Source organism: Perissodus microlepis, chromosome 14 (assembly GCF_051167445.1).
Source record: "Perissodus microlepis isolate ML-2025 ecotype Zambia chromosome 14, ASM5116744v1, whole genome shotgun sequence".
Taxonomy (NCBI): domain Eukaryota; kingdom Metazoa; phylum Chordata; class Actinopteri; order Cichliformes; family Cichlidae; genus Perissodus; species Perissodus microlepis.
Genome location: NC_140474.1, coordinates 9,270,980 through 9,295,162, shown reverse-complemented (window position 1 = coordinate 9,295,162; position 24,183 = coordinate 9,270,980). Strand labels below are relative to the sequence as shown.

Genomic DNA, 24,183 nt, shown 5'->3' with positions numbered 1-24,183 from the left:
CCTCCTCCACCCTCCCTTTCTTTTCACATCAATTTTTATTTGCCCATTTTGTGATTCAGATCTAGCAGCCGGTGTCTCTAGAGTGCTCGCTCTTTTGGAGCGCTGAGAAATTATGCCACTTTGTCACTCAGTGACTTGCCTTCCTGCTGGCTTCAGCTGCTGTTAACTAACAGCCAGGCAGAGTCGGCACCTGAGAGCTGAAGGTTTTTTTTTTTTTCCTTGCTTCCTTCCCGCCGCCAGGTTTCACACTTTCACATATCACACCATCTGTTCATTATCTGTTTATGCCACACCTTCCCTTCTTCCCGGGCCTTCATTTTATCCCCTCTCTTGCCCTCAGCAAGTGTCCACCTGGACAGTGAACAGGTGCCAGACATGATCGCTAAAAGAACTCGTCAAAGTTGACTTTTCTGCAAAGTCAAAACAACTTGCACTAATTTTGTTTGAATATTTTAATATAATATATATTTAATTTATAATTGGACTTCAGTAACTTGACAAAATGACTGAGTAGATCAATTTTTCACCCACCCATACACAACATACACATAGATGAATATATATATATTTATATGTGTAGATGTAGATTTTCAAAATGCACATTATCATATCACACTATATTATCTGCTGCTGACCACTTTTGTAGTTTAATGCTTCTACCTATCTTTCAGGTGTCGGTGACACAGTTACAGATATTTTTATTCGGTTTGTGACAAAAGGTTTTAGCTTCCTCTGGATATTGCAGACACATTTCACAAACAGTTACCTTAGGGGTTTGCTTGATGCAGCAAGTATCAGGGAACATAAAAACTTGCTTACAGCAGAATCGTCTTGGTGACACAATTGTTATTTAACATGACTCTGTGCTTCTCTCTACAGTCATCACGTGTACACATCACCAGGGCTGTATTAGAACAGTTCCTCTCCTTTGCAAAGTATCTGGATGGTCTAACACATGGAGCACCACTCCTGAAGCAGCTGTGTGACCACATCCTTTTCAATCCTGCCATCTGGATCTACACCCCTGCCAAGGTGAGTTCCTGCAGGTAACTCTCACTGGCATATCCAGAGTTACAATAACAGGCTTTAGTAATGCCCCACATCATGATTTCTTCTGTAGTGTGGGGTGGTAATAAAAAATAAAAATCCTTACACATTCATTCTATTTTAATGGAAACAGGCTGTCAAGTATGCATCATACTGGTGTCAGATTTGATGAGATTCTCAGTGACAGCAACCATTTGTGCATGTGGCAATAAAATAAACTATATGGGTAATAACACTGCAAGTGAAAAACGTTTTTATGAATAATTATCAAATATTTTTCACAAGGATAAACTTGCATTAATTTGAACCAAAGGAAAGCTATTTTTACTCTGTCAGTTGAGATGTCAAATAAAAGTAAATTATGTCGTTTTACCTCTAGACGGTGTTCAGGGCCCAAGTGACATTCAGTGAACTACTGCTTTTCTAGCGTGTTTTAAATGTTCCAGAGGTCTTTTCCACCTCCTTTTAAATAATGACCCATAAAAAATAGGATGAGGTATATCAAAGAAGCTAAATGTGTGTGTGGCAAATACATTTGCCTCAGGAATGCTGCTTGTGGTGCCAAGGCATGAATAAATAAAAAGAGGAAATAAATACAAAAGTGTCTGGAGGCTTGACTGCCACACTCCTCCAAAATAGGGCATAGAGAAAAGAGTAGAGAAATGAAAGAAACAGCTAGGTAATGAAGTGGGGTAGAACACTTTAGCTACACACAGCTACTCTGGCTCCTTCCCTGAGGACATCCCACAAGGTCCACATTTCCTCTCTTCATATTCTCGAGCTGCACAGGCTGCAGAGAGCCAGCTGTGCCAGTAAGCACCCTGACATGCACTGTGCATTAATTACACGGGACCTATGATGTCCTTCCATGGTCATATAAGATTTTGTGAGCAATTTTAATACTCTGTTCCCATGGATATTGCTTTAACAGTATTGCAGTGTTCATTTGTCTCAGAGGCCCTCAAACGATATCACATCACACGCACATCATAGCCACTCTGCCACCTTTCATCATGACTCATATTTGGCTCATTACTATCTTGCAATTTATGACATATGGGGAAAAAGCCATCAGTATTTAGTGCTAAAAGGGCTGTAGTAGGATTAAGGATTCTTCTCAGGTCTACTGCTAATTACAGAGGACATGCTAATCATCACTGAACAGAGTGGAGCTGCGACAAATGTGAAATTGAGTAATACAGGGTTAGTGGCCATCTAGAGCATACACCTGCAAGGATAATGAGCTCAGTTAGTGTGAAATATCACAGCAAAACTTCTTTCTAGAAATGGTTTGTGGTTCATTGGACTATGATGTCAATATTTACTTACATTTTTTACTTAACTGTGCATAACATGAGTATCTATGTGTCTATGTTTGTGTTCCAGGTACAGCTCTCTCTGTATACCTACCTTTCTGCTGAGTTTATTGGCACAGCGACCATCTACAACACTATTCGTCGGGTGGGGACTGTGCTTCAGCTCATGCATACGCTGAAGTACTACTACTGGGCTGTCAACCCTTCAGAAAGCAGCGGCATCACACCAAAGGGTCTTGGTGAGCCTACGAAGCATCCTAGATCATTTTGAGCAAGTTCTTTTTTCTCTTTGATGTGGATTTAGGATTTGATTTGTTGGGGGTTGCTGTTTATGTAAACTCTTTCTCATCCATCCGAGGGCTCATCCACGAGAAGCTCGGTGTTTTCGTAAGCAAATCATTGGTACCGAACCAATCACAATCATTGTGTTCAGTCAAAAGCCTGCTATCAAAGCGTCTTCCTGAAATGGCAGCAGCTCCCCCTCATTTGAAATGACTCATCTCCACATGGAAGCGCTTGCTTGTCAGCTGTTAGGACCGTGGCCATCACAGGAGATGACAGTGAAGCAGACACACCATATCAATATTGTCATCCCACTCGGGTGCTTAGTGTGGGTGTTAGGTCTCTGAAACCTGGGCCAATAGCATGACTGGCATCCTCAGTCTGTGAAACAACAGCATGTCACCAAGCAGGCTGTGCTGGGAGTGAAAGTGCCCTTGAACTGTCATTTCCTTTTTGCTATCCATTATTCTTTACTGAAACTATCTGTGTCACAGTGTAAGATTTGTTTTATGTTGGATCTTAGAGCTCACTTTATACTGTACCAATGCCCAATGAAATTTACTTGCTGAAGGTTGAAGCTTGTATTCTGACAATGACAATGTCATACTTGTTGTACAATCAGAGGCTGTTTTCTTGCAAAAATCATGCTTCTCTACCCCCAGCGTTTCCTGCGGCACTGATCATTTCTTACTAATTCTGTCGGGCTGTTGCAGAGCTGGCTGAATATTGCAGTGTTTTGTCTGTATATACCACATCAAGGCACTTTGCCTGCGTCCTTGATACTTCACCAATGGGTGTGATCCTAACTGACATAATTCTAATAGTGGTAGTGACATGCAGGCTGAGTTACGCTCATGATTTCTGACTTTATTTAGTTCCAAATCATGTCAGCTCACACCAGGTAGTGTCCCTTATTCCTTCCTTTGTAGATCAAAGGATGTTAACAGGGTTCAAGTAATGAAAGTTCATCCTAGAGATGTGGGCCAGATTAAAGAAAACCTGAATCCTTGACCTTTACTGTGAGGAGTTATTGAGGCATTTTTGATGCCATGATTTGGGTACTATTTTTGTTTTTAATAAAAAAAGAAAAGAAAATTCTAATTATTAAACAGAGTTATCTGTTTTAGTCATGAAACATTTCTATCCTGATGGGAGCAGTTTATAACAGATCATGGGCCACAAGGGAGCATTTAATGAGTATGAAATTGTATAAATCACATGACTTTTGCAAGTGTTGAAGCCAAAATCCTATTAGGACATTTTTCCCTTTAATTCTCATGTCTTGTCTTGAGTTCATGTTCTAGGACAATGAATTCTTTTCACCCTACACCGACGAGATTTTATCATAACCTGTGTGTTGAACACTCCGTTCACCAATTTGTAATAACTTACTGTGATTATAAAATAGCTTGTTTAGGACATGGTTCTGTCCTAAACGTAGGAACTGTAGTTTTTTTTTTTTTTTGCACAAGATTGTTTCAAGAGCGAGTTTCCTGTTTAGAACTACTCTGACTTACGATTACATCTCACTGTAATTTGATTTCCTGTACCAAATGAGAGAATGATGATGAGATAAACAGGTAGGAGCCATCCAAGCATTTAAACTCATGTGGTAAACAGTCAGCAGAGGTTAAGAATAAAAAAGCTCTAGATTTACCAGTCTATCCCAGACTTTGACTTACAATCATGGGCATTGCCTTGTGACTCAGATAATTGAATGCCTAGATGAGGCTCCTTCACAAGGTGTCTGTGCTTAAAGGGGACAGAGCTGAAGTACACAGGGAAACTAGAAAGTCCATGAAATTCTGTTTCGGCGTTCCATCGTGCATCAGCACAAAATTAAGATTGATCCAAAAAGTACACTGGAGAAATATAAACAAAAAAAATGCATTTTAAGTGGCACATGCAGCAGTCGCTGCTCAACAAAACTGAATAAAAAGAGGAGTGACAAAGACATCCACATCTGCACTTACATTTTGTAGTCCATACTTGTCAAGCACATTCCTCTGCTGAGTTGGGGTTTTTTTTCGCTAAGCTTTCCCTAAATACAGACTTTACAAAGTGTAATTATGGTGCTGATTGTCGTTGTGTCCCTGGTAGACTGTAATGGGCTGAAATAATGGTTGAGATTCAATGGAAGACCTCTCAAATGGATCACCTTTTTGCTGTACGTAATTTTCCGAGTGAGTCTGGTTTCATTGATCTGTGCATCTTTTGGCAGGTCAGTTTTTCTCTGTCCTCCTAAACTGAAAAATGACCAAACAAAGATGCATACAAAAAGGGAGAGAGCCAAGCAGATAATGAAGTGTTCAATTATAGGACACAGAGAGGGCGTTTAAAACTGATTTCCTCCAGCTACTCGTTCTTTTTCTGGGAGTGCCTCCCCCTTTTTTTCCCCTCAGGTCTTAATAGAGAGCGCTATCAAATTAAAGCCATGTATCATTCGGTTATGCGCAGAATCAGTGCAGACACTCATAGACAGTTGCTCATTGCTCAGCTTCTGTCAGTCTGTGACATGTACCCACAAGCCAGCACACAATTTGTCTCAATCTATATCATTCTCCTTTTGTCTTTGTCTCTGCCTTGACTGTTTTACTAAATAATGAGTAATGAGATGGGCAGCAAAGTTTCTTGGCCATTTACCACATTCGCTTTAATGTTATCCCCATTATAAGAGAAATCACCAGTTACAGACATGCAGGGATGCTTCAGAGGAATAATATGATCAAGAGTTTTAGATGAAGAGTGTGTGTGTGTGTGTGTGTGTGTGTGTGTGTGTGTGTGTGTGTGTGTGTGTGTGTGTGTGTGTGTGTGTGTGTGGTCCTTAAGGGTAAACCACCAGAACCATGTATCTTTGGTGAAGGCTTTCACTTCTTGCTGTGTCACATTTACAAATTTATACCATGAAAACTCAACAGAGCACATGAAGGGAAAAAAAAGGTTTTAATATCTACAAACATTTGTCTGTAGCCTGTCTGCATTCTGTTTACAAGTCACGTTTGAACAATCTTTGGTGGAGGAAAATATGTGGCGAGAAGAAGAGGGATGGCATTACATTTACCATCATGCTGTTTTCATGCGAGGAGTGGACTAGGTAACTGAGGGGCACTATGCACACTCGTAGGATAGCAATCTGGAAATATGACTTATTACAATGTTTGGTTTGGCATGTTATAAAAATATAGTTCTAAGTTCTTTACCCTGCTGGTAGTGTGTCCCAGTGCAGCTGCAACTTTAAGGCATTTTTCAGATTTTTGCAAGACAGTATTTACAAAAGAATGCAGTAGAATGTCAATATAGAGCCACAAGTTGCTTTACCCTTTAGTAAGGGCAGGACTGAATTGCGGTCTGTCCCTATGAAATGTTTTCTTATTGCAGTTTAAAGTGATTATACTCTACATGCTATAACAAAAAAGGTTAAACCTGGGTAAAAGATGCAAAAGCAACTCATGGCTAAATCTAAAAGAAAAAGTGAGTGCTACTGCAGATTATTACATCATGTCAGAATTTGTTTGTTTAGAAACATTCACTCAACAAATTAATTTACTCACTATTCTATTGAAACCCTTGTACCAATAGACGTCACACATGTTTTTGTGCATGCCATAACTTTGTTATTATCATCAGTCATAACCTGAAATTAGGCTCCTGCATTAATCACATGGACATAAATCGCTTTTCAATAAAGGCTTTCTCCTTGTGCCCTTGGGACGCAGGAAGTAAAGCAATCTGTAAATGAGAAACAAGGGCCGTTCAGAGCTGCTGAGCATAATTGGTTGCGAATAACTGAGATGCGGCGGCTGTAGTAATAATGTTCTTATCATCCCTTCTATGTCAGACTCTGTCCTTGCCCTGGGTTTTTGTCTCTCCCTCTATTAATCAGTGTCAGGATGCAGCAGCACTTACCATCATCCTGCAACCTCAGGGAGCCTCATCATTGATTACATTGACCGGTTGTTGAAGCAGGATGGTCAGTTGTCTACTGCGGTTGTATCTGTCATCGTGGCATGGTCCCCATTTCAAATGAACATGTGTTCTGCCAAGGTGGAGGTTAGAGTTTATCAGGGCTGAGAGGAGAAGAAAGACATGAAAAAAGTATCAAATTTTCCATTAAACACTTGTTTTTTTGTGTTTAACCCTGTTACTGTCATTTCTTACCTGTGTAAATGCAACAGGTTTTGTCAGTGTACCTTATTGGCTACATAGGATGTATAAGAAATGAACTGTAGATATAAATATGTGTGTGCATGCACCAGATTTCCTGCCTTTGTGCTACAGTGAGAGTTCTGCTAATCCTAAGGGGATTGGCTTGTATTGTCATAGACGGTAATGTATGCCACATCCTGTATATTCTGATGTGTCGGTCTGAATAGCTCTGTATTGTTGTGATCTGCCTGTTGCTGGAGCCCATTAGAGTGTTTGCTCATGAAAACATGTTTTGGTTAATACAGAAGAGCTTATGATAATGAGCAGTGGCTGATTGTGTCAACATTAATTCTTGTGCCAGCCAAATCACTGCAATGGGAGCAGCTCTTTGATATGACGGTTAATCAGCGTTTTTTGTCATTCCTGGCATTCTACTTTATTTACACCTGGTGACAGCGCTTAGCTCATCACATGTTGACTAAGTTAGAATGTGAGGCTAACTTCAGAGTGCCAAAGTGACCTTAAGTTGGCAAAGGCATTTTGCGTAGATTTAATGAGATGTTGGCAGGTGTGACGGGCAGGTATGACAGAGGTGACCTTGGGCTGGCTGCCTGGGTACTGTGTTGTGGCCAAGGCTACATGGGATACACAGAGTTTGGATGCAGTGTGGATGATGAATACGTTTAAGATGAATACTCCAAATGAGCCCTTCCCAGGCTTAAAGCATAAAGCCAGAGTACGTGTTCTGCTCTGATGACAAAGTGGGAGATTGGCTGTATGCCCAACACTAGGTTGTTGGTGAAACTTTTCATCCACACACTGAAGGTGAATCCAGTGAATCAATAAAGGACATCATAGACCAAAAACTGTAACAACAAAACATACCCAAAATAAATCTAAAAATAGTCACTTGCGCTTTAAAAGGCACCCAAGCTTTTTCTCAAAAGCCCAGAGGAGCAGAAAATATGACTTTAACGAGAGAAATATTTTAAGGTTATTAAAAAACATCAAAAAGGAACCTGCAGATAAGGTACCAAAAAAATCACCAATAAAATATTAAAAATTGAGATAACACTGGAAAATAAATGACAGGAAGATGTTTTATTTGGTTCCTGTACCTCCTTTCTCATTTTTATCTCTCTTTTCACAGATGGTCCAAGGCCAACCCAGAAAGAAATTATTTCTCTGCGGGCATTCATGCTTCTCTTCCTCAAGCAACTCATCCTGAAGGTATATCCTACCTGTCTTTGTGCCTCATAGCTCCTCACACGGCTGCACTGAGAAAATATGGAGATCGCTCCTCTGTTATCCTATAATGTTCTCCTGGCCTGCTCCTTAATAAATTCAGGAAACTAGCTGGGCATGAAAAGTTTAATGGATTCAGTAAAAAAAAAAAGAAGAAGACAGTTTTAATAATTATTTCATCATTGCGTGAAGATATATTTGTGAGTTTCAACTTTACAAATTGCTGTTTGTCTTTGCTTCAGCTAGTTTTTCTTTATTGCACGCAGGTAAGTTGACATGTTGCTGCTTACATCCTATGATATTATGTTTCTGCAGTTAATTATCGTGCTCGCATCCAGGGGCAGGGAAGAAGACATATCAAATTTTAACACAGAGTAGAAATCAAGTTTGGAGTTATCTGTCTGTTCAATACGGTTTTGTTGCAGAAACGAGGTGCCTCGATCGTAAACCCGTTCGGAGTACAACGATGAGAATTGACACTGAGGATGCCAAAACTCTTGTGTTTCACCTCAAGCAATTTCAAACGAATCGATGGAAAATCATAAAAGCTCTGAAGCCTTTTTTCAGCCTCTCTAATATTTAATTTTCTTTGCGCTCTTTCAGGACCGAGGTGTGAAGGAGGATGAGCTACAGAGCATCCTCAACTACTTGTTAACAATGCATGAGGTACCTCTGAGACTCTCGGCTCCTAGTAAATTAACTCAGTGTGTTATTGTATCACTTTGCTGCTCTAAGCTTCGAGGTCACAGTGTATTTTCATAATTGCTCATCTAGAAGCGGCTTGTTTTTATTTTAACACTTTAACTGCCAAATTAGTTTATATCTAACTGACGTTGCAATTTCTGATGTGCAAAAACTGGTCCCTGCTCTCGTACTGATTTTTTTATCTTGTATCAGAGCCTCAGTTGTATTCTGTAATTGCAGTTTGTTTAAATTCTGCCTTTACTGCACTTTTATTAGTCTTAATAAGGAATCTTTTTGTTTAGAAGAAAAGCTGTGCTCTCTGCTTTTCTAACTCTTTCTTTCTCCACTGGATTGACTGCAGGACGAGAATCTGCATGATGTGCTGCAGCTGGTGGTGGCCCTCATGTCTGAGCATCCAGCCTCTATGATCCCTGCTTTTGACCAGAGAAATGGAATACGGTAAGCCCCTCGGGGAAAGACTCTTTGCTGTTCAGGCACAAAATGAAGAGGTGATTTCGCAAAATAAACCTAAGCACCTAACGCTTGTGCTGATGCTGTGTGCCCGTGTGGTGCATGAATAATTCATATGTTCAATGAGGGAAAAAATCTGCATAGGAAAGTAACAATATTACCATATTGATTTCACTGTATGTGATGATCAAACTTGCCCGATGTGATCCTATAAAATATAAATGCACACAGTGTAGCATTACAAGTGAGTTCTAAGGAAATTGCTTGTGTTTTCTATAGCAGATTTTGATGCTAATGTAAATTCATTCTGAGAGGAAGTTGTTGTCAGCTAACTGCTGCAAAGCCTTTTTATCATCAGGGCTATACTCTGTCAAGACCATGTACTGTCGTTTTCACTGCTTGTTTATATTGCAGGGTAATCTACAAGCTCATGGCCTCCAAGAGTGAAAGCATTCGCGTGCAGTCCCTCAAAGTCCTTGGGTACTTCCTTAAGCATTTGGGCCATAAGTGAGTTAACATAACTTATGTACACACTTATGCATTTTATAGTGACTAATCTAAAGCTTAATGAAACTCAATATGTAATGTTGTAATATCTAATATGCAATTTAAAAATTTCCTGAGACTTCTTACCTGATTTAAATTCAATCCAATCCCCTTTAGGATGAATTTTCTGTGCACCTCTGGACTGCTTACATAACTATTATGGTCACATGCTGTTGATTTAACTTCTTTGTTAAACTGGCCCATTGCTCATATCAGGGGACAAAATCTCCTCTGTGCCAAAGCCTCAATGTGTCACATTATGTAAGGAGCATATCTTTGAGCATACTCATCATCTGAGGTTGTGCATTGAATTCAGCCCACTTCCACCCTCCAGATTGAGGCTACAGTACCAACCCAAAGTTCCACTCTACCAATCTAATGTGTTTAAAGGCGAGGCGTGCTTTCATGCCATCGTGCAGTGCAGCAGCACACAGCAGTTTTTATTTTTATTTTTTTTGGCTGCATCAGCACAATTTTCACTCTAATTACCAGATTTGCCTCCCTGTGTACTTCAAAACCAAAAACACAATAAAGTTAAAGAGGTGCTGTTTTTACACATTGGAGGATTTCCACTATGCAAAGCAATTGCCCAAGTAAAGGTGTCCAGAATGATCTAAAAATAGCAGGAGTGCTGGGAGCATTGCAGGTGGATATATTGGCTTTTTTTTCCGGTTAGAGTCCTGGAACTTTTTAATCATGCCTCACATAAAATGGTTTTAGTTTTGTTCATGCCCATGTCCAATTCAAGATTTCATAGGCTGGTAAGATAGAAACAGAAAAATTCTAAATTAGGTTTTGGAGAGAGAGAAGTATCATCTGTTTCTGCTACAGGGAAGAGCCAAAAACTCTTGACTTGATGCCAGATTTGCAAATGTGGGTGCACTTCCTTGTTGAACACCTGAATTCTTGGCAATTTGCCCGTAAACCATTAATTCACTTGAGAAGGGTAGAAGAAGCCCAAGTTACCGTCTCACAGTGTAAAATAAATAATAAAATACTGACTAGGATGTCAGCACATGATCAGTATTCTGCACATTAGAGGGGAAAGAGAGTGCCTACGGGTAGAAAGGTTATGGTTTAAAATGCAGGTTGCAGGGGAAGATATGCGGGTGGTGAGTTAACAATAGCGGTGCATCAGGTAGTGTTACTGGTGCCTGCTGAATAGAAAGAAATGGCAAGCATAAGCCTCAGGCGCAATTGAAAAGCCTAAATCCTCACGTTGCCCTTTAATAGCTTTCGCACAAGGTAATGCACAGTGACAGTTCCCTATAAGTGCTAGTGCAGCTCATAATGAATTAAAAGGGTTTTCTTGAGGTTATGAGTCTTTAATAATAATTTGATTTGTTATGTATATTCATTAGCACGGTGATGGTAGATATTGCTATTCTGTCTGGGTCGATGGGTCAACCCGATAAACAAATTAATTTGTTTTTTTCGGCCCAGGCAGTAGAAGAAAACTGGAAAAAAGAGCATGAGAGAAAACAAATATAAGATATTTGCAAATTTTTCAAGTGCAAGTTTCACTCAAATCCCAGTTTTTGGTAATAACTTCAACTGCTCACTCCGTAATCATAAAATTAAACATTTAAAAATCCTTTTGAATATGAAATGGGAGGTTTATAGCTTCAGATCTTAATGTGCTTACAGCTGTACAATTTCTTTATCTTTCTAATAGCAGGGTATTTAATCTTTTTTCACTGAATAGCTCACATCCAATTCCCATATTTTAAACAGCATGCCTTCTTTATAATATTGTCTCAACTGTTAATTTAAAGTGTATTCAGGAAAAAATAGAGTGTCATTGTCTGGATTTACATTCATGAAAGCATTGACAACAAAGCATGTTCTTCTGCTTTATGGTGATGGTAACTGACTGTAAAGCTTAGCATGCTATGCATCATCACTCTGCCCTTTTCTCCTAAATTTCCATATTTATACAGTTGAGAGAAATGCTGCTCTTTCCCAAAGTGTCCAATTTGCCAGCCTCTATAAAATACAGATTTTGAAATTTATTAGGAAATTTCCAACTTGTCTTTAGTCAGAGTAAAGCAGCTTTAGGTTTGCATTGTGACAGCAGTCCTTATACTTTTTGCCCATGCAGTTTGTCACTGTTGAACCAATTCACCTGTGGTATGCCTCTGTTGCATCTTGGAGCCTTTCCTAGTGACAGGATAACTTCGTTATCTTACACACCTCCAACAAAATTCCCCCAATTTATGACAGCAGGCAGTTCCTGACACTTGTCTCCAGATCCTGGCTCCCTGTGGGTGAGAACTGGGAAGCAAGCTGACGGCACTCACTGATCCTTTCAGTGGCTTAGGGAGCTCTAAACAAGCCACTTTCCCATTATGCTGGTGTGTGTGTGTGTGTTTGTGTTTGTGTGTGTGTGATTGTGTTTATCTACAGGAGGAAGGTGGAGATCATGCACACACACAGTCTGTTTACTCTCCTGGGAGAGAGGCTCATGCTACACACAAACACTGTGACTGTGACGACCTACAACACTCTTTACGAGGTAACAAAACATTTTCCACTCCAATGTGCTAGCATTACTCCAACATTGGTCTTTATGTACAGTATGTGTGACTGACGTCTTTTCATTGCCCTCTGCGCCAGATTCTGACGGAGCAGGTGTGCACGCAGGTAGTTCACAAACCCCATCCTGAGCCTGACTCTACTGTCAAGATTCAGAACCCAAGTGAGCCTGTTCTCTGTCACAGTCTTTTGCTTTCCAATGCACATGATTATCTAGCAGCATAGATAATACCTGCACTTTTTTGTGTTTGGATGGATGTGATATCAGTGATTCTCAAGGTAGTGGCAACTTTATTGAAGAGCTCTGCCCCCAGCACAGAGCTGATGGAGGTTCGCCGCCTCTTCCTTTCGGATATGATCAAACTGTTCAGCAACAGCCGAGAGAACAGACGGTGAGCAGAATCTAGCCACCTTCGCCCTCCCACGCCATTAATTATCCTGCTGGTTAATGTATCAGCCTATTAAACGTTACCATCTTTAATTAATGCTAAATTATCTTTGGACGTGCATGTGTTCTCCAGCAGATGTTTCTATGACAGTTTTTGGCACTTGCTCATTTCTTCTTTCTCGCTTTTTCACTCAAATTTGTCCTTCTCATATCCGTATGCACACTATCTTAGTGCACATAGCAATTAGATTCCCGACCCTAGGAAACCTCTGGCCTAAATCAAGAACACTAATTAGCCTAAATTAAAAGGTCAAAATGCTGTGGCATGTCAATCTGTTGATGTAAAATAAAGAAAAAGTTCATGTTTTTTGTACTCTGCTCATTTTTTAATATTGGCAATAAAATAACAATAAAATCATTATAGAAATGGTCAAATAAACATGATGTGCGCTTTTGGTAGAAACAAGGATGTAGGAAAGAAGCAGAATATTAATTGGTTTAAATTATTTTATATCACCAGTCCTAATTAGAAATGTAAAACTAAAGGTAAGAGGATTAAATACTTGCCCTACGCAGATTGTATTAGCTGACTGATGTGCCTTTTGCAGGTGTTTGCTTCAGTGTTCCGTTTGGCAGGACTGGATGTTTTCTCTTGGCTACATTAACCCTAAAAGTACTGAAGAGCAGAAAATCACGGAGATGGTGTACAACATCTTTCGCATTCTGCTCTACCATGCAATCAAGTACGAGTGGGGAGGATGGCGCGTGTGGGTGGACACACTCTCCATAGCCCACTCAAAGGTGAGTGCTGTGTTGTACAGCAAAGAAGAAACACTGACCTCTGCCGTCCGTGGAAACATTGCAATTCATTCGGTCTTGTCTCCGCTGTCAGTTCACAGCTGGCTGCATCATAAATGTGTAGCTGATATTGTCTGTAAAACTGACCTTTTTATAGGTGACATATGAAGCACATAAAGAGTACTTGGCTAAGATGTATGAAGAGTACCAACGTCAGGAAGAGGAGAATATTAAGAAGGGGAAGAAGGGTTTGGTCAGCACCATCTCTGGTCTGTCTGCTCAAGCCTCTGGCATCAAGGGTGTGATCGAGATCAGAGAAATAGATGATAACTCCCAGACACCTGAGAGTGAGACAGAGTATGAGAGTTCAGACTCGCGCAATCTGCTGGCTGAAAGTAAAGGGTCTGAAGAGGGTTTCAAAGGAACAGAGGGTTTGGTAGATGGAGTCCGGGTCGAAGTTCATGATCTCCTGGTGGACATCAAGGCTGAAAAGGTGGAGGCTACGGAGGTTAAGCTGGATGATCTGGACCTATCCTCTGAACCTTTGGGAGTATCTGAAAATGGAGCATTGGTGGAGGTGGATTCCCTGTTGGATAATGTTTATTGTGCTGCTGTGGACAAGCTAAACACCAATGTTAACAGTGTGCTGTTGGCAAAAGGCAGCATGGATGACCAAAATGCAGCCCCTCTCATTACCCTAGATGAGGACAGCATCCCTCACAGCAACAGCTTCCTGTTTGGAAAGGTGGCAGGCAGCATTGAGGACAAGCTACTGCATGAACTCAATCCAAATGAGCCTTTGGTGCTACCCAGCCCAGAGCCACCAGTCCACAACAGTGCCGATACTGAACTGAGCCTTTTAGTCCACATGACACGCAGCTCTTTACCCAGTATCCTGGAGAAGGATGAATTTGAACTACAAACAGCCCTGGAGGGTATCAGCTCTGTTCCCGGTGCTGAGGCTGACACCTCTTCTAAAAACCTAGAGGTCACTGAGGGGACAGCGGCAGCTGAATCTGAAGGGGACCTCGTGTCTAATAAGACCAGCAGCGGTGTAGATGCAACAACCAACACTTCTGACACAGAAAAATCAGATGATGGCAAAGACAAGGACACGAAGAAGATTCAGACTACAGCCACCACCCAGGTTAGTGTGAAATTAAATCATGTAGTTCCCTCAAGCAAAATAAGTTTTCTCCAATATTTTGAGATTTAAAAAAAAAAGTTTAAATAGAGGAAATGGTAAAAGTTCACTGACATGACCACCAATTTGAAAGCTTTTATCCAGGAGGGAATTATAACTGATGAATGAAATGATCTTGAATTTTAAAAAAGGTAGTGACAGAGTTGGAAAAAGAGAGGAAAGTAAGGAGTGAGGCTGAGGTCACTGTAGGGAAGTGTTAGCCCTTTTGAACAGCTCTATATTAACAGGCCCACAGAGATCATTCTTTTCCCCAACTGCATTTCTAGTGGATACAGGAAGGCCTGGTGCACACAGGCATCATCCCTCTGAGACTCAGGAAACTGGGCTGGTGGAATAGTTGGCTGAGCCAACATGAGGGTAGAAATAGACAAAGCATTATTCTGCAGCAATCGCCTGGGATTTATTCATTGCTCCCCTTATGAGCTGTGCTCCTTCTCAGAGGTCAGGATCTTTTGCTTGGATTGGGTCACTGTGATGGAGGGCTTGTGGGGAGCAGAGTTTATTTTTAAATCCTTTTCTGCTGTTGCGTAATTGCTCATGTTGAATTTATCACCATTGCTTTTTAAACAGGGCTTTTGCAGCACCTTGCTGACTCATTCATCTTAAAGCGGTTTCGTGGTTCCACTGGGCTTGTTGTTGTTTTTGGGGGAGTTTTCTGTACCCGCAGGTGTTAAGAGGTTATTTGAGGACTCGGTATAACCTGGCAATTTATCATTTGCAACTAATAGTATGACAGTAGGGTTATATCTGATTTTGGGTGAGCTATTGATCAGATAAGTACACTCAGATAATGTGTTTCAGTATCTCATGAATCTCACTGACTGTATATGTAATTCCAGATTAATTTGTTTAAGTAATTAACTGGTCTTCAATCAGAGTCTGCATGGCCGCCTGATCACCCAAATGGAAAGGGACATACATGTGGATCTTGGCTTCAGGGGGACGCCCATGACAGAGGAACAACGACGTCAGTTCAGCCCTGGCCCACGCACTACAATGTTCCGCATCCCAGAGTTCAAATGGTCAGCCATGCACCAGAGACTGCTCACTGACCTGCTGTTTGCACTGGAGAGTGACGTCCATGTCTGGAGGAGGTGTGTGAAGTGATTTATGTGCGGTTGAGAGCCAGTGAGAGGGAGGGTGAGCATGGTGCACCTAGTGATACTTACCCTTACTACCCCTGTACCAGAACTAACACAAAGTTTGATTACTATTTTAGAGATATTAGATTCTTATTCATCTGATATTTTTGTTTCTTGGCTTACAGCGCAGTAAATTGTCCTGTGTTTCATAGAAGCGAGTAACACATGCTTGCGTTTTTTCCCCTACCTCTCTTTGCAGTCACTCCACTAAATCGGTCATGGACTTTGTTAATAGCAATGAGAACATCATTTTTGTCCACAACACCATCCATCTCATCTCGCAAATGGTTGACAACATCATTATCGCCTGTGGAGGGATTTTGCCCCTTCTCTCAGCAGCCACGTCTCCTTCGGTAAGTAAACTGACTTTAGTGAAGGGGAATAATGACATCTAGTGGTGGTTTATTAAAACTGCTCCGTCTATGGTCTAACAATACAGTTTGTACCTATGGGGGCTAAAAAAAAAAATACTTGTTTGTGTTTATTGATTGGGGCTTTGTTTGTTCAGCTTCATCCTGCTATAATTAATGCTTGAGACATTATTTTGGCACAGTTTCTTATGCTTGTAATTAATTTCCCTGTGTGCCTTTCTTGTTTACTTTGATCTTTCTAGTACAATTATAAGATTTAATTTGCAGTCTTGAATTGAAATTGATTTTGATTTTATTTTTTCCCCTCTCTTTCTTTTTTTTCATTTGTGCCTGTGTAGAGTACCAAGGTTAGTACTTCTATCGCTATTTTATTTGCTCTCGGTGAATTTCGCACTATAGTTATAAAAGAATCTGTTGATTCATACTAAATAGATCTGAATACATATGTACTGCCCACTTGTGGGGTGTGTGTGTGTGTGTGTGTGTGTGTGTGTGTGTGTGTGTGTGTGTGTGTGTGTGTGTGTGTGTGATTTACTTAAACTCAGATCCAATGCTCCTCCAGTTTTTGTTTGTAATTCTAGCTCTACTTTCTTAGACACCCTATTTCAGGGGTGCCCAATCCTAGTCCTCGAGAGCTACTGTCCTGCAGTTTTTAGATGCATCCCTAATGGTTTGATTACCTCTTCAGCATGCCATCAAGTTTGGCAAAGGCCTGATAACAAGCCATTCATTTGATTCAGGTGTGTCAAAACAAGGATGCATCTAAAACCTGCAGGACGGTAGCTCTCGAGGACTGGGATTGGACACCCCTGCCCTATTTAGACCACTTATAAAATATGGTGTTTCCTACTTTCTGGCCTAAATTTCTCTGTGGAAAATTCAGCCACACTGTATTAATAGATGTGACATGCCTATCTTTTCACATTTTTTGCACGTTTCCTTTAACTAACCACATTTTAACCACAGCTGGTGGTGAGAATGTGCATATATCACGTCTCCCTTGTTGCTTCTTCAAGACTGATTTAGAGAACATCGAGGCAACACAGGGCATGTCCTCAGAGACCGCCATCACTTTCCTGTCCCGTCTCATGGTCATGGTGGATGTCTTGGTGTTCTCAAGCTCCCTCAACTTCAGTGAGATCGAGGCTGAAAAGAACATGTCCTCAGGTGGCCTGATGCGTCAGTGCCTCAGACTTGGTAAGATGGTGATCATATGTTTGTGGCCAGAGATGTGAATGAGTAAAAGTCAGTGCAGTGAGGTAGCAATTAAATTAACATATCTTTATGTAGCGATTGTATACTGAAAGGTGAATGAGGTGGAAAATGCCGTGATGGTAGTCTCTTCACATATTCTGATAAATCCTCTAATCCATGACAATCATAAAAAGCTAATTAATTTAGGAATGGTTTGCTAATTGTATACTAGATTGGAGAATGTTCAGGCTTTTGCTGCAGTTTCTATCGGTGAAAAATGAGTCAAAATTTTTTGGAATTCAGAGCAAGCAAAGAGATTCATTTGCAGTTTGATCAGGTTCTCTTTGCAAATGCTAGCCTTTTGTGTCTGTCATTAGTGCCTCATAGGACCCTGTGAGGTGCTCTCTGCCCATGTGCCTGTTTGCATGTGACATTTCATATAATAGAGATCAGATGAATTATATTTAAATAAAAAGGCAATAACAGCCTAAATTCAGAGTTACTAAAATGTGGACAGCTGTAAGATTCAGAGTTCAGATGTTTTGGATGAAGTATTTGAAACACAAAGTCAGTCAAAATGTGTCTGTACCTGTTTGTTCCTGTGGGTTTGTGTGTTGGTGAGCCTGTGTTTGCTTGATTGTTGACTCACAAGTTGTGCTCTGGGGGATAGAAAATAGCCTTCAGACTACACAGTGTCCTTGGTGCAAACATACAATTTGTCATCACAGGCTTCAGTGTGAAATCGGTCTGCCTGCTGATTTTACTCCTGCTATCTTTCCTGACAGCCTGGAACAAATAGTCATCAGAGATAACTGATTCGTTTCAAAGAGTTTGTGCCTTTTATTAGCATTTAATTTCCACTTAACTCTGAAATTAGCCTATTTATCTACTCTTTGTGTGTGTGTGTGTGTGTGTGTGTGTGTGTGTGTGTGTGTGTGTTGGTTTGTGCGCAGTGTGTTGTGTGGCCGTTAGAAACTGTCTGGAGTGCAGGCAGAGACACAGGGGAAATACGTCTTCCATTCTCAACAACAAGACTCAGGAAATCCTGCATAACGCTACCAGCAAGGTAGGATGTGATGCCACATATGACCTGTCTCAAGTGTCCAAAATATTGCAGCAGCTAGTCTCCTGACTTAGCCGCTAGGAATTAAAGTTCCCTGTTCTGTTTGATGCTCCTTGTTTACAAATCCAAATGAATAATATAAAAGCTAAATTGTCATTAAAGTTGAATAAATTTTTTTTGTAGGGAAGGTAAGCAAGAGTTTGATGCTGTACTGCTGATCTTTGATTCACTAAAATAAAATACAGATCAAAATGTCTTTGTTCATTATTGATAAAAAAAAAAATTGCAGCCCGTGGGGTGTGAACTGTTTTCCAGCTTTTGAAGTGATTCATGGCAAAAAAGCATGAGAACCACCAGTGTAAGAACACTTTGACCAGTGCTCATAATGTGACATGCGTAGAGGGACAAACAGTTCTTTGTATCATCTGAACATCCAGTGATGCTAAATCTGACTTTGAACCCACCATATCAGCAGATTTATTTAAGCTCTATGATCTTTATCTTTTTTCTAATCCCTAAAATAATCTGAAAGGAAAAAAAAACACATAAAGGTGAGCTTTGATGAAACGGAGTAGCATGTCACGTCCTGTCGTCTCTCTGCTTTAGACAGCCATAGAGACTCTCCCTAGTAACCTGTCTCCCATCAAGGACCCCGATCGCCTTCTGCAGGATGTGGATATCAATCGACTCCGTGCTGTGGTGTTTCGTGACGTGGTGAGTCCAGACATGTGTTTGTCACAAAGGTGAGGTAGTGAGTGTGAAAAGAGGATTTCACCCTGCAGCTTAGCAGGGATGGAATCCACAACATACTACAATCAACATGCATACAAAGCAAATTTAGAAATATGTTGAGAATATTTACCTTACTCGCTGTGACTTTCATGCTTTGTATGTAAGATACTGTGAGAAGTGTTTAAAACAGCAGCAGTGGATTGTGTCAAAATGCATATTCTGAATACAAAGTGGCATTTTTGTGATACTTCTTTACAGGATGACAGTAAGCAAGCCCAGTTCCTGGCTTTAGCTGTGGTATACTTCATCTCTGTCCTCATGGTTTCCAAATACCGTGACATCTTGGAGCCCCAACGTGAGACCGTCAGAATAAGCAGCCAGTCAGGCCGCAGCATGCGTCAGGAGATCAACTCACCAACCAGCACAGGTGTGGACAGCTATGCCAGGCCTTTCCCTGATTAAACTTGTTTTTCTGCTCAGCTAATCTCAGTTTGAAGTGACTGTCTGATATACACAAATGTTAAGTGTCCTTGGTCCTTCTAGTGCCAGTCTATGAGCGCTCCTTCAATAAAATAACAGGGATATCCTGCTGTACTCCACTGACTCACCTATGATTTATTCATGAGCTCTGCTAATTGCACCGCAGCAAATTAAATGTGGAAGCAAGAACACTGGTGCTGGAGATGGTGGTTATGAACTTGAATAGGTATCAACGTTCTGTTTGAAATGAAAGGAAGTACATGCCTCAAGTCATAAATCATACATTAAGTCACATGAAAGGAAATCAGTGGCTGGCTACAAAGGCTGAGCACAATGTCTGCTGCAGTGCCAACTTACTATTATGAAATGCACGAGTGAGCACACTTTATCAACTTTAATTCACACAAAAGGTGAAGGGAATAAAAGAAACGGGAAGAGGAGAGAGGCCAAAGGAAACATGTAAGTTTAACACACAGAATAAAGAAAGTGAAGATGAGCAGCAAGAAGTTAAAAGATGAGAAAACGGCCGCATGCTGGCCAACTACTGTGGGTTTTTGGGGCACTGGAGCCGGGCTTGCTATTTTCAGCCCCATCTGTCAGTCCCCATTAGGCAAGCAATCCACCAGAGGAGAATGGGATCATAGAGGTTGCTGGGAGGAGAGAGGCACACTGCCGCCTTCATAAATTTCACCAGAAAATGGGGGGAATTTTCCAGACGGCATGTGGCAGACGATTGTCTGATGGACCAGGAAGCCAGTAGACTTGCTGGCTAAATCAAGCCCTGTTGACCTCGTTAGGGGGCATGTGATGAATATTAATAAGGCCACCCTTGCATCTACGTTGCCACTGGGTCAGGATGAGCCAGTAAGAGTGAGAGAGGCACCTCTGCATTTTCAGGAAAAATGAAAAAAGACTTGATCCATACATAGACCCTAATTTTAATGACTAAGTTCCCCATGTATGTAGAGATGCACAGTGCAGTGGTTGTTTGTTTTTTTTTAAATTCGCAGAATACTAGCTCAAACTATTAAATAGACATGACTTTAGGCTGAAGAAAGCTGAAGAAAAGGATTCATGCTTATTACCATGGAGGGGGAAAAACATTATCTCACCAGAGAATCAGAACTTGTGGGTAAGAAACTGTCCTGGCCTGTGGCTCGTTCTACACATGCTAAATTTACTATTTGGGGACGATTGTAAACCAAACCACGAAATTTATTTGTCCTCACAAATACTGGTATCATATTTACTTAGCTTCTTAAAAACCATTAAAAATACCAATTTCTTCTATCTCAAGAAATTCTATTTGAATTTTATTTTGACACCTGTCAGACTACTGACTGTTTTTTTTAAAATGCGTGATATATGGTGCCCTATTTAGTGTAGAGATTGACACAGTTTGAATAATTAACTTGTTTATCCAGTAAACATTACATACCACACATTAGACCGTACTTATTTCTGACTCAGTCAGTCATAAATGAAAAAAATTATGACTAGACTTATCATTTATAATGAATGTACTATATTTATGTTGGTAACGCTAGTCTCAGCCTTTTTAACTTTCAGTTGTCTGTGTATATTTTACAGAAACAGCTCCAACTTTTGAATGCAGTAAAGACCATCTTGTACCATCAGAAGATTTCCACACGGAAAGCTTTCTTCCCCACACAGACTCTGGGATCGGGGAGGAGCAGGTAGCCAGCGTCCTTAATGGGTCTGACGTGGACCACAGCGTTGGAGGGACAAGTGTCGTGAATGACCTCATATCTACACTCTCCTCAGAGGTGAACAAGTCCCAGGAGAGCTTGTCTGAATCCTCTAGTGTGGAGGTGCTGAAACCGACCTCCTCTGTCACCAGCATCAGTCAGCCCAACAAGGGCATCAATGTTAAAGAGATTTTGAAGAGTCTGGTAGCAGCTCCAGTGGAGGTCATGGAGGCTGGGGTGGAACCTTTATCTTATCCAGACCCTGCTGCCAAGGCCCAGGCCATGCTGCCCATGCAGTTTCACTCCTTTGACAGGTGAGGAAGTGAATCATTTCTATGATGGTGCTTCAGTTTTTCTCTGCCAGCTAAACAGCGCCAAGATATTATTGCAAATAATCCCTCCTTTTTCTTTTCAACACGAAAATCAATGAACACTCTTTATTGAGTTTCAGATTTGTCAAGGTGAACATTTGATTTGCATTTTTTAAATGAAAGTCACATTATCATTGGTTTGTCATTACATCACTGGATGAAGCATGACATTAGAACTTTATGTCGACTGTGATGGATTACAAAAGAGTCTGATTTTCATGTTTTTAAGAAATAATAGGAAAGAAAAGATCTTTCCTAAAAAAATCTTTGAGTTGAATCATCAGCGGATTTCTGTCGATATGTTTGGATGTGTGCAGCATCTTGAGCGGCTGCAGAACAGTGATGTAAATCCTCAGGGTTTACCTTAGTCATCCAGTTTAGCACTAATGGTTTCTAAGTAGCTTGCAGCACTTTTTTTCATTTCAGGCCACTTGTATTGTATTCTTTCAACAAAGCAAAGGATTCCTATGTTTAAAAAGAGTATCTGAGGCATGGTGGGTCTGCTGCAGTTTATTTAAATTCCTGGATTAGATAAAACCACACAGTAATCTTTTTGGATTTGTGTGTTTACAAACCTGCTTCTACAGGGATTTCAAGCATCAGTTCCTCCGAACTCTGTTTCCTGTGGCTGATAAAGTGTTGAAATAATCATTTTTCACAAAGTAATTTAAGTTTGTTTGGCACAAACCAAAACTAACCCTTTCCTCTGGAAACCACTTAGTTGGTCAGAGTTTTTTGCGTTCAGACCTCAGAGAGAAAGCAGAGGACCCACCGGGTCAGGAGCAACAATGGGGGCCTCCTTTCTCCTTAATGCATGCTGTTGCTGAGCTGGGTTGAGGTGAGCTTGATGAATAGGGGAAAAGATGAAGGGGTATGTGGAAACTGGACAGCTTAGAGGGTGGGGGTCTCCTGGGCGTTGATGACAGATTGAACAGAAGTGGCCACGCACCACACCGCAGCCAGCCATCGTCCTCACCGCTCACATCCTTAATGGAAAGTGGCAGCCTGAAATGAGTCGCCGTGGCAAAGTGTATTATTTTTGAAATGCTTTTACACAAAGGCTCCAGACCACATTTACAACTTTGTCTCATGCTTTTCATGTCACTCCCTCTCCAGCCTCTATTTGCTGTGTCTAATTGTTTGCCACCTGCCAGCGAAATGAACTGCCAGCCGTGGACGGACCTTTCATTTGTCTGTCAGGATGAAAATAGATTGGGAGAGACAACATCAAAAAGAAGGAGGGAAAAATGGCTGAAAGTGGAGTGCACAGGGGCAGCTGTCACAGCGGCCCCTCTGCTAGACACTTTCACAGAGGAGGGGTTTAACGTCCTCGAAAGCCGTATTTAAATTAATGAAAATAAAATCAAATATTTACTTTTATCATCTGCTAAAAGTCTCCAGATTTCAGATATTATTGGTCCTCTCTCTACATATTTGATTGTTCATGTGAAGAAGAGCAGCGATAACTGTTTTTAAATTAAATTTGCATGTGTAATTTTACCACAGCACATTTGCGCTTCTTTATCCCTTGTATTTCTGAATAAAGTGCTATTAGATTAGATTCCTACTCTAGATCTACAAAGGAGACATTTCTGTGGTCATACTTTACATTGCAGTCATCCCTCACAGCCGCAGACCTCATTAATATTCATTTCAAGATTAATCCTTCCTTTATTCTCCGCAACTCAATTAAGACAATCCTATTAATAAAATATGCACTAGATAATCTATACATGATTCATGAGCACCCGGCTAATGAATTATTCATCGAAAGAGTTTCATGTTTTTTCAACATACTGTAGATCTAATGTAATGCCCAGGCCATGCCAAAGCATGGGCAGGCCCCTGCAGGAACGTGAGGAAGGGGTGAATGTGGCAAACAAGAGGACATTCACAAAAAGCCCCTGCAATCAAAACATGAAATCTGTCAATGATATTTCACTGAGAACTATGAAGATCTGCTAAATAAATGATACTTGTCATCAGTGTTTTCCAGAGCACAGCTGTATCCCAGGAGATATTAATATTTCAGGAGGCTTTCAAGCTTTCCTGGCGCTCTCTTGTTCTGTTATTCTGTGTGTAAGTTTCAACTGCTTTTTTCTTTCACTATTATTTTTGTTATTGTATGCTTGTTATGTCGTTGTCACCAGGGCTGCACCTTCTGCTTAATGCGCAATTATATCTGCTTTTTGAATATTCTCTCTCCGTCAAGACAAAGTAGAGAGGTATTTTTTGGGGGGAAATTAAACATCATACTTTTTATTATTTTGAGCAGAATCAGTAAAAACTTAAATAAACTTAAATAAAATAAATTACCAAACAGCCTGAAACACATCCAAGGCAAACTCTGTTTCCCAGGGCATGTTTTACATGATCTGTGACTGTAGATACAAAACAGCAACAACCGTCTGTGTTGTTTTTGTGGAGGAAGGATTCTGGGGATTTGCTTCAGATGACAA

The 24,183-nt window shown here is 40.7% G+C and overlaps 1 protein-coding gene across 5 annotated transcripts in view; it reads left to right on the top strand.

Annotated features, from left to right (window-relative positions):
• Window positions 1-24,183, top strand: part of nbeab (neurobeachin b) — a 199,838-nt gene that overhangs the window by 67,490 nt on the left and 108,165 nt on the right. For 4 of the 5 annotated variants that reach the window (XM_084950038.1, XM_084950037.1, XM_084950035.1 and 1 more), the window contains exons 12-29: window positions 880-1,032; window positions 2,434-2,602; window positions 7,942-8,021; window positions 8,640-8,702; window positions 9,082-9,179; window positions 9,606-9,698; window positions 12,144-12,252; window positions 12,354-12,435; window positions 12,541-12,664; window positions 13,269-13,461; window positions 13,616-14,605; window positions 15,539-15,756; window positions 16,004-16,157; window positions 17,192-17,372; window positions 18,323-18,435; window positions 19,039-19,146; window positions 19,423-19,591; window positions 21,235-21,667. In XM_084950038.1, the coding sequence (XP_084806164.1) occupies window positions 880-1,032; window positions 2,434-2,602; window positions 7,942-8,021; window positions 8,640-8,702; window positions 9,082-9,179; window positions 9,606-9,698; window positions 12,144-12,252; window positions 12,354-12,435; window positions 12,541-12,664; window positions 13,269-13,461; window positions 13,616-14,605; window positions 15,539-15,756; window positions 16,004-16,157; window positions 17,192-17,372; window positions 18,323-18,435; window positions 19,039-19,146; window positions 19,423-19,591; window positions 21,235-21,667 (3,530 nt within the window). The remainder of the gene's footprint in view (window positions 1-879; window positions 1,033-2,433; window positions 2,603-7,941; window positions 8,022-8,639; window positions 8,703-9,081; window positions 9,180-9,605; window positions 9,699-12,143; window positions 12,253-12,353; window positions 12,436-12,540; window positions 12,665-13,268; window positions 13,462-13,615; window positions 14,606-15,538; window positions 15,757-16,003; window positions 16,158-17,191; window positions 17,373-18,322; window positions 18,436-19,038; window positions 19,147-19,422; window positions 19,592-21,234; window positions 21,668-24,183) is intronic. The other variant, XM_084950036.1, reaches the window with a different exon arrangement.